The 14,908-nt window shown below is 45.8% G+C and overlaps 1 protein-coding gene across 1 annotated transcript in view; it reads right to left on the bottom strand.

Annotated features, from left to right (window-relative positions):
• The window catches only part of edem2 (ER degradation enhancer, mannosidase alpha-like 2), a 42,503-nt gene extending 27,827 nt beyond the window's left edge, over positions 1 to 14,676 (bottom strand). Inside the window, exons 1-4 of the mRNA XM_070896292.1 lie at positions 14,455 to 14,676; positions 8,396 to 8,506; positions 2,392 to 2,431; positions 1,748 to 1,853 (exon numbers count right to left, since the gene is read on the bottom strand). Coding sequence (XP_070752393.1) covers positions 1,748 to 1,853; positions 2,392 to 2,431; positions 8,396 to 8,506; positions 14,455 to 14,558 — 361 coding nt within the window. The 5' untranslated portion in view covers positions 14,559 to 14,676. The remainder of the gene's footprint in view (positions 1 to 1,747; positions 1,854 to 2,391; positions 2,432 to 8,395; positions 8,507 to 14,454) is intronic.
• Positions 14,677 to 14,908: the final 232 nt, after the last annotated feature.

Below are 14,908 nucleotides of genomic sequence, written 5' to 3'. Positions count from 1 at the left end.
AAGTAAAGCCAACAGCACCCTGGTCTGTGCAGCTCAGTGCAATATTTACACATTCACCCTTGAAGTGACTGGAGGAGTTTTGATGTGGACTCTGTTGCTGTTACAGCCAGGGTCTGTTCTGCTGTCAGCGGGGACTTTTAACAATGCGCAGTCTGGTGGAACACAAGTGCGCATCTCGATGTGAATTCCCAACCTTGCGCGTGCTTTCGGGATTGCACAGGATATGCGGCACAGAAACAGGCCATTCGGCCCAACTAGTCCATGCCAGCGTTTATGCTCCACTCGAGCCTCCTCCCTTTAAAAAAAAATTCATTCACAGGATGTGGGCGTCGCTGGCAAGGCCGACATTTATTGCCCATCCCCAATTGCCCTCGAGAAGGTGGTGGTGAGCCGCCTTCTTGAACCGCTGCGGTCTGTGTGGTGAAGGTACTCCCATATTGCTGACTGTGTCGCAACAGTTTGGTACAACTGAGTGGCTCGCTGGGCCATTTCAGAGGACAGTTATGAGTCAACCACATCACTGTGGGTCTGGAGTCACATATAGGCCAGACTGGGTAAGGACAACAGATTTCCTTCCCTGAAGGACATTAGTGAACCAGATGGGTTTTTACAACAAGGTCACCATTACGGATACTAGGTTTTTATTCCAGAGTTTTAAAATTGAATTTAAATTCCCCAGCTGTTGTGGTGTAATTTGAACTCATGTCTCCAGATCATTTGTCCGGGCTTCTGGATTACTGGTCCAGTGACGTAACCATTATGCTACCATTCCCGTAAACATGGACATAGAACAGCAGCTGTAAAGATGGAGCAGCTGCCATGCTCACATGTGCCAATAATTTTGCCAAATGGTGACTCTTTCCCAACTGCCGTTATAATTAATAACACATCGGCAGTGCAATCTTATGGTTCCCAAGGGACACCAGTCTCAGGTATCACAACAGAGGAGAGGGCAGTAACATACGCACAACACAATACAGAAAATAAGCTCAGGAACTTTACTTTCAGATACAAGACAAGAAGTCAGATGTTCAGGGTGCTGAAGGACAAATTTAAGACAGATGTCAGGTAGCTTTTCTTTACACTGAGGGTTTCCAAGATGGACGATTTTTGCACTGGACCCGTTTAAATACAGCTGCATGCTGTAGTGAAGAGACAGCTGGATGGAGGAGATTAAAAAATGGGCCAAAAGGCCACCTTCCTCTGAAGCAGAAACATTTAAATTAAGATGGAACACAGAGATAGGATGGGGGAGATATGGGCTTTAAGAGCAGGTGGCTGGAAGGAAAGGAGGAGAAGGAGCCACAAACCTTAGCAGCCTCACCTCAGAGTCAGAAGGTTGAGGATTCTTCGAGCCCCACTTGAGCAAATAAACCAGTGCAGTACTGAGGGAGCGCTGCAATGTCGGAGGTGCCGTTCTTTGGATGCGATGTTAAACCGAGATGCCGTCTGATCAGGTGGACATAAAAGATCCCATAACACTATTTGATTATAACACTATTTGAAGAAGAGCAGGGGAGTTCTCTCCGGTGTCCCTCAACCATCAGTAATGATGATCTGGCCATTATCCCCCATTGCTGTTTGTGGGATCTTGTTGGCTAGCAAGTTTCCTACATTACAACAGTGAATACACTGCAAAAGTACTTCATTGGCTGTAAAGCATTTTGGGACGTCATGAAAGGCACTATACAAGTCCCAGTTCTTTCTTTAGTTAGTAAAAACTTCAACGGGTATGTTGCAGACTTACCTCGAATGTTGGTCTCGAACACAGATGCGTTGACATCGATGTCGAAGTCCATTCCATCTTGAAGAACGTGAACAACTCTCTGAAACTCGGTCACATTACCCAGCACCTGAACCCAGAGAGAGTGGAACAGCACATGAGAAGCTGCACATTCATGAACCCCCCCCCCCCCCGCACCAATAGCTCTGAGTTTATTCAGACCAAGAGAATCTCCACTAGAGCAACGATAGAGATGATACAAGACATCTCAGTGCACCTGGGCTAGGTAGGCGAGAAGCAGTCGGGGTTCCCGCTTCTGATTGTCATGCAGCGACATCTCCTGGAGAGCTGCATGTGTGTGGATGTGGTTGCGGGGTGGGGGGTGTATAAATGAGGACAGGTTTGGGCTCGATTATGATGGCCCGTGTGATCGAATAGCTTGAAGCCACGTACTCGCTCAAGCCATCAGAGGGCAAACGGGGTCCGCACGCCCACACTTCTGGAACAGTCAACACTTCCAGCAGAAGGGAGGAACTGGTAGGAAAAAATTATAGTTGGAAAGAAAAAAGAACATTTGAAAAGAAAGGGTGGTAGAAAAACTAGCTCGGACTGAGCCTGCACGGAGCTAGACAGTCCAAACAATCCAATCAAAAGGAGTATGCACTTACCAAGAGCGTGTCTAATGCATCAATCAGGGTCAGAGAAAAGCTGTGAAATGCAGAAAATAAAATTAGCTTTTTGCACAGTAAGGAATGCTTGACACACCAACTTGACTGTATCCCTGATTCAATCAGCGACTGTAATACAAGTTTATTCGCAATTAATCTCCCGAGAATTATTACTCAATTCCTCTCCCAAGAGCATCGAACTATGATAGAATTACATTGCTTTGGTTCCCAGCAGCCTTCTAGTAATGGGCCATTCTTCACCTCTGAGCTTACAAGCTCCAGCTGATCTCCACTCAGCCAGCAAAAGTAAAAAATTCAACCAGGGGCCTTTGTAGGCCAAATGGCCCAGTGCCACAAGATATATGCCAACATCTGCTTTTGATGCAAACAGCCAACCTTTTGCCGGGGGGGTTGGGGGGGGGGGGTAGATTCTGGCTCCAGTCTGCAAATTTAAATCAGGCTCCTTCCCTGCGTCAGCTGTGGCTCAGTGGGTAGCACCCTCGCCAGTCCCTGGAGCATAAAAATCTAGGCTGACATTCCAGTGCAGTACTGAGGGAATGCTGCACTGTCAGAGGTGCCGTCTTTCAGATGAGATGTTAAATCGAGGCCCTGTCTGCTCTCCCAGATAAAAGATCCCATTTCAAAGAAGAGCAGGGTGTTATCCCTGATGCCCTGGCCAATATTTATCCCTCAATTAACATAACAAAAAACAGATTATCTGGTCATTATCACATTGCTGTTTGTGGGAGCTTGCTGTGCACAGATTGGCTGTCACGTTTCCCACATTACAACAGTGACTACACTTCAAAAGTACTTCATTGGCTGTAAAGCGCTTTGAGATGTCTGGTGGTCGTGAAAGGCGCTATATAAATGCAAGTCTTTATTTTCTTTCTTAAAGTGAACTAGGGAGTTAGAGTGCCATTGTGTACTGGGAAGGTTGAAGGGGGAGAGCTGCACGTGAGGTATTTGCCGATGGTCTGGTTGGCCTATTGAAAATCCAAATATCACTTTGTTTCCTTATTTGATCATTATGAAATGTAAAACTGTAAACGTTAACCACACTGCACCAGTTTTAATGTTAAAAGGCATTCAATTTTCCGAGAAGGATTTCCCAGGAAATGTACAGTCAGCTGTTGGGGGTGGGGCGAGGGGAGCGAGAGAGAGAGAGAGAGGGGAAGAGAACAATATTTGGAAGGACTGTGCCCAATTCTAAATCTGCAGCCGACAATTCTCCCTTTATTAATGCAAAAAATCTGTAACTCCCCATCCCCCAACCTGTTAAGCAATTTAAAAACAAATCTCCCAATAATATGTTGGTCTGGTACTGAGAGAAAGTTTTAGATGAAAGAAAAATAACTAATTTTCAAATGTCAAACCGACGGTAGCTTTTAATAAAGCTGAACCAATGTCCCCTGGGAAGATTAAAAACCACAACATTCACGTTCGTTCAAAATACTAAAAAATGCAACCAAGGTATTAAAATTAAACAGGAATTCTGAAGAAGGCATCTCGCAGCCCCAAATAAAATATTGTACCGTAAACGCTTGTACCCCCCCCTTCAGGGTTTGACGTACTTACTACCCACCACCATATCGCACCCTCACTCCCCTGCACCCCAAAACCCCACCACCATTCCGCACCCTCAGCCCCCCCAACCCCCCTGCACCCCCACCTCCCCCGCACCCCACACTCCCCCCCAGCATCCCCCACCCCCTCACTACCCCACCTCCTGCATTCCCATCTCCCCCGCACCCCCAACACCCCCACCTCACAAACTCCCATCTCCCCTGCACCTCCAACCCCCACGCCCCCCCCCACTCCCATCTCCCCCGCAACCTCACACCCCCCCACCTCCCGCACTCCCAACCTCCACACCCCCCACAGCGCAGTACAAGTGAAGTAATATCGAGTACACCTACAGCTTTAGTTAAAAGCCCCACTGCACTCAGTGTATTTACTTATTTTCATGTGTCAGCTCTGTTTTGTAGCTGCTTGTCAACTTTTGCTAATTTTTTTAATAAGTTGCCATCTATAGCTACACCATAGAACTCACTGACCCAATGACGGAGAGGGCACATGTTTTTTAAACCCATATATCTACTCTATTTCCAGTGTCTGTTTCAGATGACTTGTCCCTTTGCAGCCAGAAAGTCATTGCTACAAGTAAACACAGCCTGATGTCACAAGGGTTTAACTGCTGTCGGGATACTTTACAAATTGGAATGTGCGGGTCAGTTCAGGCTATAGCTCAGATGTAGCCAGCATCTTAAGATTGTTTTGCATCTGTACAAAGTGGGTCGTCTAAACAACAGCAACTTGCAATTATAAGCACCTTTTAATGTAATAAAACGTCCCAAGGCGCTTCAGGGGAGCAGTATCAAACAGTCAGCATGGATTTATGAAAGGGAAATCATGCTTGACGAATCTTCTGGAGTTTTTTGAGCATGTAACTAGCAGAGTGGACAAGGGAGAACCAGTGGATGTGGTGTATTTGGACTTTCAAAAGGCTTTTGACAAGGTCCCGCACAAGAGATTGGTGTGCAAAATCAAAGCGCATGGTATTGGGGGTAATGTACTGACGTGGATAGAGAACTGGCTGGCAGACAGGAAGCAGAGAGTCAGGATAAACGGGTCCTTTTCAGAATGGCAGGCAGTGACTAGTGGAGTGCCGCAGGGCTCAGTGCTGGGACCCCAGCTCTTTACAATATACATTAATGATTTAGATAAGGGATTGAGTGTAATAGCTCCAAGTTTGCAGATGACACTAAACTGGGTGGCGGTGTGAGCTGTGAGGAGGACGCTAAGAGGCTGCAGGGTAACTTGGACAGGTTAGGGGAGTGGGCAAATGCATGGCAGATGCAGTATAATGTGGATAAATGTGAAGTTATCCACTTTGGGGGCAAAAACACGAAGGCAGAATATTATCTGAATGGCAGATTAGGAAAAGGGAAGGTGCAACGAGACCTGGGTGTCATGGTTCATCAGTCATTGAAAGTTGGCATACAGGTACAGCAGGCGGTGAAGGCGGCAAATGGTATGTTGGCCTTCATAGCTAGGGGATTTGAGTATAGGAGCAGGGAGGTCTTACTGCAGTTGTACAGGGCCTTGGTGAGGTCTCACCTAGAATATTGTGTTCAGTTTTGGTCTTCTAATCTGAGGAAGGATGTTCTTGCTATTGAGGGAGTGCAGCGAAGGTTCACCAAGCTGATTCCAGGGATGGCTGGACTGACATATGAGGAGAGACTGGATCAACTGGGCCTTTATACACTGGAGTTTAGAAGGATGAGAGGGGATCTCATAGAAACGTATAAGATTCTGACGGGACTGGACAGGTTAGATGCTGGAAGAATGTTCCTGATGTTGGGGAAGTCCAGAACCAGGGGACACAGTCCAAGAATAAGGGGTAAGTCATTTAGGACCGAGATGAGGAGAAACTTCTTTACTCAGAGAGTTGTTAACCTATGGAATTCCCTGCCGCAGAGAGTTGTTGATGCCAGTTCATTCCTGAGTGAGTACATTAGATTTGTTGGATGCAGGCAGAGTTTGCTTCTATATCAAATGCATATCGTGTCATCCTGATCTGGTACAGGTATGTCATGGTTGCCCATATCTCCAAGAACCAAGAAATACCAGTGTGGTGATTCAACATCATTGCACTGACATTTCTGTCAGCAAAATTTGATTTCAAGAAAGGGCTTCTAAGTTTTTAACTACTACAGGATCTGGGCACTCCACTTTTCCTTATGCCAAAGCAATTACTGCTGTTGTTGATTCAAGAGGGAGTTAGATATGGCCCTTACGGCTAAAGGGATCAAGGGGTACGGAGAGAAAGCGGGAAAGGGGTACTGAGGGAATGATCAGCCATGATCTTATTGAATGGTGGTGCAGGCTCGAAGGGCCGAATGGCCTACTCCTGCACCTATTTTCTATGTTTCTATGTTTCTAAAATTTGACACCGATCCACAGGAAAAATTAGGGCAGGTAATCAAAAGCTTGGTCAAAGTGATAGGTTCTAAATAGCGTCTTAAGAACAGAACAATTAGGAACAGAAGTAGTCCATACGGCCCCCTCAAGCCTGCTCCGCCATTCATTAAGATCATGGTTGATCTGATCATGGACTCAGCTCCAGTTCCCCGTCCGTTCCCCATAACCCCTTATCCCTTTATCGTTTAAGAAATTGTCTATTTCTGTCTTAAATTTATTCAATGTCCCAGCTTCCACAGCTCTCTGAGGCAGCGAATTCCACAGATTTACAACCCTCAGAAGAAATTTCTCCTCATCTCAGATTTCAATGGGTGGCCCCTTATTCTAAGATCATGTCCTCTAGTTCTAGTCTCGCCCATCAGTGGAAGCATCCTCTCTGCATCCACCTTGTCAAGCCCCCTCATAATCTTATACATTTCGATAAGATCACCTCTCATTCTTCTGAATTCCAATGAGTAGAGGCCCAACCTACTCAACCTTTCCTCATAAGTCAACCCCCTCATCTCCGGAATCAATCTAGTGAACCTTCTCTGAACTGCCTCCAAAGCAAGGATATCCTTTCATAAATATGGAAACCAAAACTGCACGCAGTATTCCAGGTGTGGCCTCACCAATACCCTGTACAACTGTAACAAGACTTTGCTGCTTTTATATTCCATCCCCATTGCAATAAAGGCCAAGATACCTTTGGCCTTCCTGATCACTTGCTGTACCTGCATACTAACCTTTTGTGTTTCATGCACAAGTACCCCCAGGTTCCGCTGTACTGCAGCACTTTGCAATCTTTCTCCATGTAAATAATAACTTGCTCTTAAAAGGAGGAAAGCGAGGTAGAGAGGCAGAGAGGTTTCGGGAGCGAATCCCACAGCTGAGGGCCTAGGCAACAGAAAGCACGGCCACCAATGGTTGAGCGATTATAATCAGGGATGTTCAAGAGAGCAGAATTAGAGGAGTGCAGATATCTCAGAACATTGTGGGGCTGGAGGAGATTACAATGATAGGGAGGGGCAAGGCCGTGGAGGGATTTGAAAATGAGATTTGAAGTGCAATATCTGTGAATGCTCTGCCTTTAATATAATCATCTATAAAACCAGGATAGCAATCGGAAGTGGGAACCCTGGCTAATTCCCCCCCTTCCTACTCCAAAAGGTCCTGAGGCCAACTTTGGCATGCGACTGATCTCTCAGCTGGGATCAGCCAACACCACAGAACAGCGATGAAACTGGGGGCCTTCTGATCTGATTGCTGCACATCTGCTAAACTAACTCAGCCATCTGGCAGTCTTGCCACAAAGATTCATTATTTAATTGTTATTTTCCCATGAAAGTTCGTATTCACAAACATCTAATAGAATTAATCCGAGGATTAATGATGTGTGTCCTGGCCAATATTTATCCCTCAATCAACATCACTAAAATGGATTATCTGTTTGTTGGAGCTTGCTATGCACAAATTGGCTGCCGCGTTTCCTACATTACCACAGTGACTACACTTCGAAAGCAAACTGGCTGTTATGCACTTTGGGTGGTTAAGTCGTGAAAGGCGCTACATAATTGCAAGTCTTCCTCTCTTTATGACTGTTGATTAGAATCAGAGAATGGTTACAGCACAGTAGAAGGCCATTCAGCCCGTCGAGCCCGTACCGGCTCTCTGCAGGAGCACTTCAGCTAGTCCCAATCCCCCGCACTTTCCCCTTAGCCTTGCAAATTTTTTTCCTTCAGGTACTTATCCAATTCCCTTTAGAAAGACACGATTGAGTCTGCCTCCACCACCCTTTCAGGCAGTGCATTCCAGATCCTAACCACTCGCTGCGTAAAAAAGTTTTTCCTCATGTCGCCTCTGGTTCTTTTGCCAATCACCTTAAATCTGTGTCCTCTGGTTCTCGACCTTTCTGCCATTCTTAAAATTATTATCCAGTCTGGGTTGGGTTCTATCCCCTCAAAAATCTTGTTTTTTTTAATTAAAAAAATATCCTCTTTTGCTGGAAAATGAACACAGCTCAAAGGTCAGTACTACCTACCTTCCCCACGTATCTTGACCATCACAGGTCAAAGGTCGTAGTTCATCATATGGGAATGCGTTCTCCAAGTAATTGTTGTAGGCATGATAAAACATTTCCTTAACTCGATTTCTGTGAGGGGGAAAAAAACACGTTCATTTATCGGAGACTTTTTGATGGTCAGTTTGTAGTAATTCTCCAGTCAAACCTTAAAGAACCATAAAACGCAAAGGGACCGTGAAAATATACAAGCTCTTCTGGCAAGGAGGGGAAGTCACATTACCACGGTCTGAATTCCTCCAATTTCAATTGATTAAATGTCACCTACCGTAAAGTCAAGAATTTGTTCCAATTATCATTTATTACATTACACCTACTGAATAAATAGAAATTCTAAACTTTAACACAGCAAGTGGTCATTGGTCACTTGTAAGATTTGCCTTGGATTGCTAGGTCTGTGCAGCAGAGCAGGTCTCCAGTTGTCCTGGTTAACCCTTGCCACTGGATAAAGGCCTAGCCTTGTCAAGCCCGTGTGGTGGCTGATGTGCAACGGTCACCACACATTAAAAAAATTCATGCATCCATTTTTATAAGCCAGTCAGGCATGGAAAATCATCACCAGGGATCAAACCAAGCTCCTGAGAAATCTATAGAGGGTACTGTTATGTATGTAAACTTGTATATACCTTGTACAGCCACCAGAGGGCTCATTCCCTGGAGTCCCAAGGGATCCCACAATCCTTTGGGAGCACAGGTACTTAAGGAGGCATCACAGGCTGGAGAGGCACTCTGGAGACCTGCAATAAAAGACTACGATCACACTTTACTTTGAGTTCACAGTATCCAGTTAGACTCTTTATTCATATATAACATGTACAGTTTCTATCATCATCGGCGGTCCCTCAAACGAGGATGACTTGCTTCCATGAGTTCACAGGTGTTTCGATGAAGAACCCGATGTTCCAGTCCTGAACTCCAATTGAGGGGGTGGAAGATGCCTGTGCGTGGATTTTTTTAACGTGTGGTGACCATTGCACACCAGCCACCACACGAGCTTGACAGAGCTAGGCCTTTATCCAGTGGCAAGGGTTAACCAGGCCGACTGGAGACCTGCTCTGCTGCATGGATCTAGTGCGCACACATATCGCAGTGTGGGCTGGCCCATGTTGCCCCTGGGCCCTCGTCTCTTCTGGGCCCCGTACCCTCATCTGTCGCACCTCCACCACGATCTCTCACTGCTCCTCCGCCATAAACATTCACCGCATCTCGCCACAAACACTCGCCGCTCATCCGCCCCGACCTTTCCACTCCTCTGTACCTGGGCCCTGCCAATGTTCCTGCCCATGCTCCAAAACGGCGATCAGGGTGGGCCCCCCGACCTGCGAGAGAACAGCTCCGCAGGTCGGGAGATAAAAAAAACTGGAGCAGCGTACCACTTTAACCTCCAGCGCGAGCTGCTCCAAGTGTGCGACGATTTTGAGATGGGCGACTGGGTGACAGTTTATATACAGCATGGTGCTTATGTTACTGGACTAGTAATCCAGAGGCTTGGACTAATGATCCGGAGGAAAATATTTCAAATTCCACCATGGCACTAGAATAAAAAGCTAGTATCAATAATGGTGACTGTGAAACTACCGGGATTGTCAATAAAAACCCATTTGGTTCACGAACGTCCTTTAGAGAAGGAAATCTGCCGTCCTTGCCTATATGACTCCAGAGTCAATTTGTTGACTCAATAAATGCTGGCCTTACCGGCGACGTCCACATCCCGTGAATGAATAAACTAAAAAGAGATTGCCCAATAGGGAGGACACACTCTCTCCCTGTTAGAAATACCACATCCAGACAACTTAAGCACAGGTTGGCAAGTGCCGAGGCTTAATGACCCCTAAGTGCACGCAGGGGTACAGCTCAGGTTTAACCAGGTAAAACCACACAGAGCTTTCCACTGCTCATCCATTCCGGATCACCTCGATCATTGGGGCACTGGCGAGCAGGGCCATCTGGATCTGAATGGGAAGAATCTCAGCTCCCGCTTGCAGATCCACTCTCCAGGTTCTAGTAATGAGCCACGTTGGCTGGTCGATCACCAACTGTGCCCTGGAGTACTGTGGCATGGCTCCAGTATTAAATTACTGAATCTACCACACAATAGGTCGACTTGGTTCCAAACTTTCAGCACCAGACCAGTTATCTTAGATCCACCTTGACCCCAGAAAGACTGTATTTACTTCCCTCAAACAATGATCTTAAGGCAAACTGGGCCACAAAATTGCGAGTGAGCACAGGTTTGAGCCCTTACAAGACAGACAACAGGTTCCAGGAGCTCCTCATGAGCGGCATAGAGAACAGCACAACTCAGCATAAAATGTGGGAGCGCTTTGTACCATAAAGATAATCAAAAAGGCTAATGGAATGCTGGCCTTTATATCTAGAAGACTAGAATACAAGGGGGTAGAAGTTATGCTGCAGCTGTACAAAGCCCTGGTTAGACCACACCTGGAGCACTGTGAGCAGTTCTGGTCACCACACCTTAGGACGGATATATTGGCCTTGGAGGGAGTGCAGGGTAGGTTTACCTGAATGATAAGTTACGAGGAGAGACTACACAAACTAGGGTTGCATTCCTTAGAATTTAGACGGTTAAGGGGTGATCTGATCGAAGTTTTCAGGATATTAAGGGGAACAGATAGGATAGAGAGAAACTATTCCCGCTGGTTGGGGAGTCTAGGACTAGGGGCATAGTGTAAAAATTAGAGCCAGACCTTTCAGGAGTGAAATTAAGAAACACTTCTACATACAAAGGGTCGGAGAAGTTTGGAACTCTCTTCCGCAAACGACAATTGATGCTAGATGAATTGTTAATTTTAAATCGGAGATTGGTAGATTTTTGTTAACCAAAAGATATTAAGGGATATGGGACAAAGGCAGGTATATGGAGTTAGGTCACAGATCAGCCATGATCTCATTGAATGGTGCAATAGGTTCGAGGGGCTGAATGGCCTCCTCCTGTTCCTATATTCATAAGCATGAACATGCTATGTACCCCACTGAACATTGATTCTAATTTTTGAGGTGCAAAGTTTCAGCAATAACATACTGTTGCCCAATATAAGAACTTAAGAAACAAACTGCCAAAGATAAGCATCAGGCAGTTACATGGTGAATAACTGCTACCTTAGTAAATGATGAGAAACCCCAGAAAGCTATGAGTAACCCCGACCGAACGACCTCCAACTGGTACAAAACTCCTTTGTATCCACCTCTGCTCTACCTTTGGTGATAGTTTTGGTCCCACACGCTGCAGTGCTAAACCCCTTCACTTTATTACCTTTTCTCTTGTCTAGAAAAGCCTCCTTAAAACCAACCTATTTGACCACATTTTTAGTCAACTGTGAACTATCCTAACTTTTTCTGTTCTGTGGGGTGTTGGTTAGTGAAGGACTACCGACCTGGGTATGGAGAACTTCTTGCCCTACTTCAAATGGTGCCATCAGATGTATTATACCTACTGAACCTTGGTTTTAATGATTCAGCTGAAAGATGGCATCTCATACAATACAGCGCTCCCTCAACCTTAAATATGTGCTCAAGTCGGTAGTGGGATTTGAATTCACAACCCTCTCACTCGGGTAAACAGCTACCAACTGAGCCAAGTTACACTTGTGGGCTGTTTGGGCGCAGATGTTTGTTCGTGGGATGCCCAAGTCTGTACTTGTCTTTCGGATGAGACATTAACCGAAGCCCCGTCTGCTCTCTCAGGTGGACGTAAAAAGCTCCCCGGCACTATTTCAAACAAGAGCTGGGGAGTTCTCCCCAGTGTCCCTGGGCCAATATCTATCCCTCAATCAACATCACTAAAACAGATTATATGGTAATTATCACATTGCTGTTTGTGGGAGCTTGCTGTGCACAAATTGGCTACCGCGTTTTCTAAATTACAACAGTGACTACACTCGAAAAGTACTTCATTGGCTGTAAAATGCTTTTGGACATCCGGTGATCGTGAAAGGCACTATATAAATGCAAGTCTTTCTTTCTTTGTGACCAAATGCCAGAGTTGCTCAACCAGACTTTGGTGTACTCCCCTTAGTGCAATGCAGCTAAGTGACACCAAGTTCCTGGGGGTACTGAGATGAAGTACTATGACTCTTGATAATGGTTAATTTATTCTAAGTGATTCAGTGGATAAGTGCACTACATAGCGTAGCACTGAGCCAGTGAATGGAACGATCCCAGGTTCCAATTCTACCAGCGAGTCTTGCCATTGAATCAGCATTCCTGGGTGAATGAAGGGTGGGTAGGGATGGGAGCATAAAGAAAAAAAAAAATCAGCCAAGGTTGCCACTCCTGATCACCAGCAAATGTGAGCTGCGCTGGCAAATTCATATCGATATTGGGTGAGATCTGAATCAGACTTAATTGTAAAGTCCTTAATAGTTGTTGTGACCTGGAATGCACTGCTTGAAAAGTGGTGGACACAGATTCAATAATGACTTTCAAAAGGGAATTGGATAAACACTTGAAAAGGAAAAATTTGCAGAGCTATGGGGAAAGATCCATGGTGGGACTAAAAAGAAAATCTTGCATTTATATAGCGCCTTTCACAAGCTCAGGGTATCCCAAAGCACTTTACAGCCAATGATGTACTTTTGAAGTGTAGTCACAGTTGTAATGTAGGAAATGCAGCAGCCAATTTTGCACACAGTAAGGTCCCACAAACAGAAATATGATAATGACCTAAATCTCACGTCTTTCAGTATCTTGCCATTGATTGCCGGGCCCTGGAACATCGTGGGCAAAACTGCGGCAAATGAGGGTACGGGGCCCAGAAGAGCCGAGGGCCCAGGGGCAGCACGGGCCAGCCCACACTGCGATATGTGCACGCACTAGGTCCGTGCAGCAGAGCAGGTCTCCAGTCGTCCTGGTTCAAACCTTGCCACTGGATAAAGGCCGAGCTCTGTCAAGCCCGTTTGGTGGCTGGTGTGCAATGGTCACCAACGGTTAAAAAAAATCCACGCAGAGACATCTTCCACCCCCTCAACTGGAGTTCAGGACTGAAACATCAGGTCCTTCATTGAAACATCTGTGAACTCTCGTGGAAGCAAGACATCCTTGTTCGAGGGACTGCCTATGATGATGATGAATGACCAGATAATCTGTTATTTTGTTAGTAATGTTGGTTGAGGGATATACATTGGTCAGGACACTGGGGAGAACTCCCCTGTTCTTCTTCGAATAGTGCCATGGGATCTTTTACATCCACTTGAGAGGGCAGAAGGGGCCTCGGTTTAACAACACATCTGAAAAAAGGCACCACTGGAAGTGCAGCACTCAATCAGCTTAGATTTTTTTGCACTCAAGTCTCTGGAGTGGGGCTTGAACACACAACCTTCTAGACTCAGAGGCAAGAGTGCTACCCACTGAGCCACGGCTGACTAATTGGATAGCTCTTTCAAAGAGCACGATGGATTGAATGGCATCCTTCTGTTCTGTAAGATTCTATAAAAAAATAATCAGAATAAAGTGCTTTTGAAGTGTAGTCACTGCTGTAATGTAGGAAACACAGTAGTCAATTTGCACACAGCAAGTTGCCACTTACGAAGAACATATAGCACTTAGCCAGGATGTCAGAGGATTGCTGGTACAAATGGAAGCACAGTGCAGCAAGAATCCCCACTTTCTACACCAGGAAACCAAGCTCATCCACTTCCTGCAACTTTGGTAAGAGATAACATTGCTTGTACACCAATCCTTTTAACAGTAGAACTATTAAATCCCACTCTCTGTTGTGTATTTGCCAGTAGAAATGTAAAGACTTAGAACACAAGAGTGCTTTGCTTGCCCAAGTCGAAACAGCCCAATTGTTCTGTTCAACTTAACTTAACGTTGTGTTATGTGTCTCTAGCTGATACGTGTGGTATAGTGCACGTCAGGAAACTTGGGGAAGATGCATCAAAACTGCACAAGCATTTGCTGTTTCTTTCCCCAAATCAAAAGGAGCAAAGTGCAAAGAAGCTGGAAGCCGAGTTCCCTTTTTAAAGCTCGCAATGCAATGCAAATGCATGCAAACTAACCTGTACCGAGCCATCTCCTCCGCTTGGATCTCTTTGCCCTTTGCATGGTGGCCCCCCGCTCCGGTGGCTATGAAGAGGCAGGCGGCGTAAAAGATGCCGAGCATATATTATGTGTCCACGTCCGCGACACCGCGCTCACCGAGGACTGGGTGATTGACGTGTACTCCCGGGGACTGGGTGATTGACGTGTGTTCCCGGGCTACTGTCCCCCTCGCGCTCTGCGTCTGCAAACCCGGAAGCGAACGCCTCTGTGCGCCTGCGCCCTGCACATTTGATCTGAAGCGCTGAATCAGACTTTGGGCTGCAGTTTCTCAATGGCTATGCATTTTTTTTATTGCATTACTGATAGGCATGGCATATATCAAATAGTTTTGGCACTAATTGCTACACATTACAAAACTACTGATGTACATGGTTTCCATCTTTCGGATGAGACTGTTCAGCTACCTAAGAA

Source organism: Pristiophorus japonicus, chromosome 12 (genome assembly GCF_044704955.1).
Source record: "Pristiophorus japonicus isolate sPriJap1 chromosome 12, sPriJap1.hap1, whole genome shotgun sequence".
Classification (NCBI taxonomy): domain Eukaryota; kingdom Metazoa; phylum Chordata; class Chondrichthyes; family Pristiophoridae; genus Pristiophorus; species Pristiophorus japonicus.
This window is presented reverse-complemented; position numbering and strand designations above follow the sequence as displayed.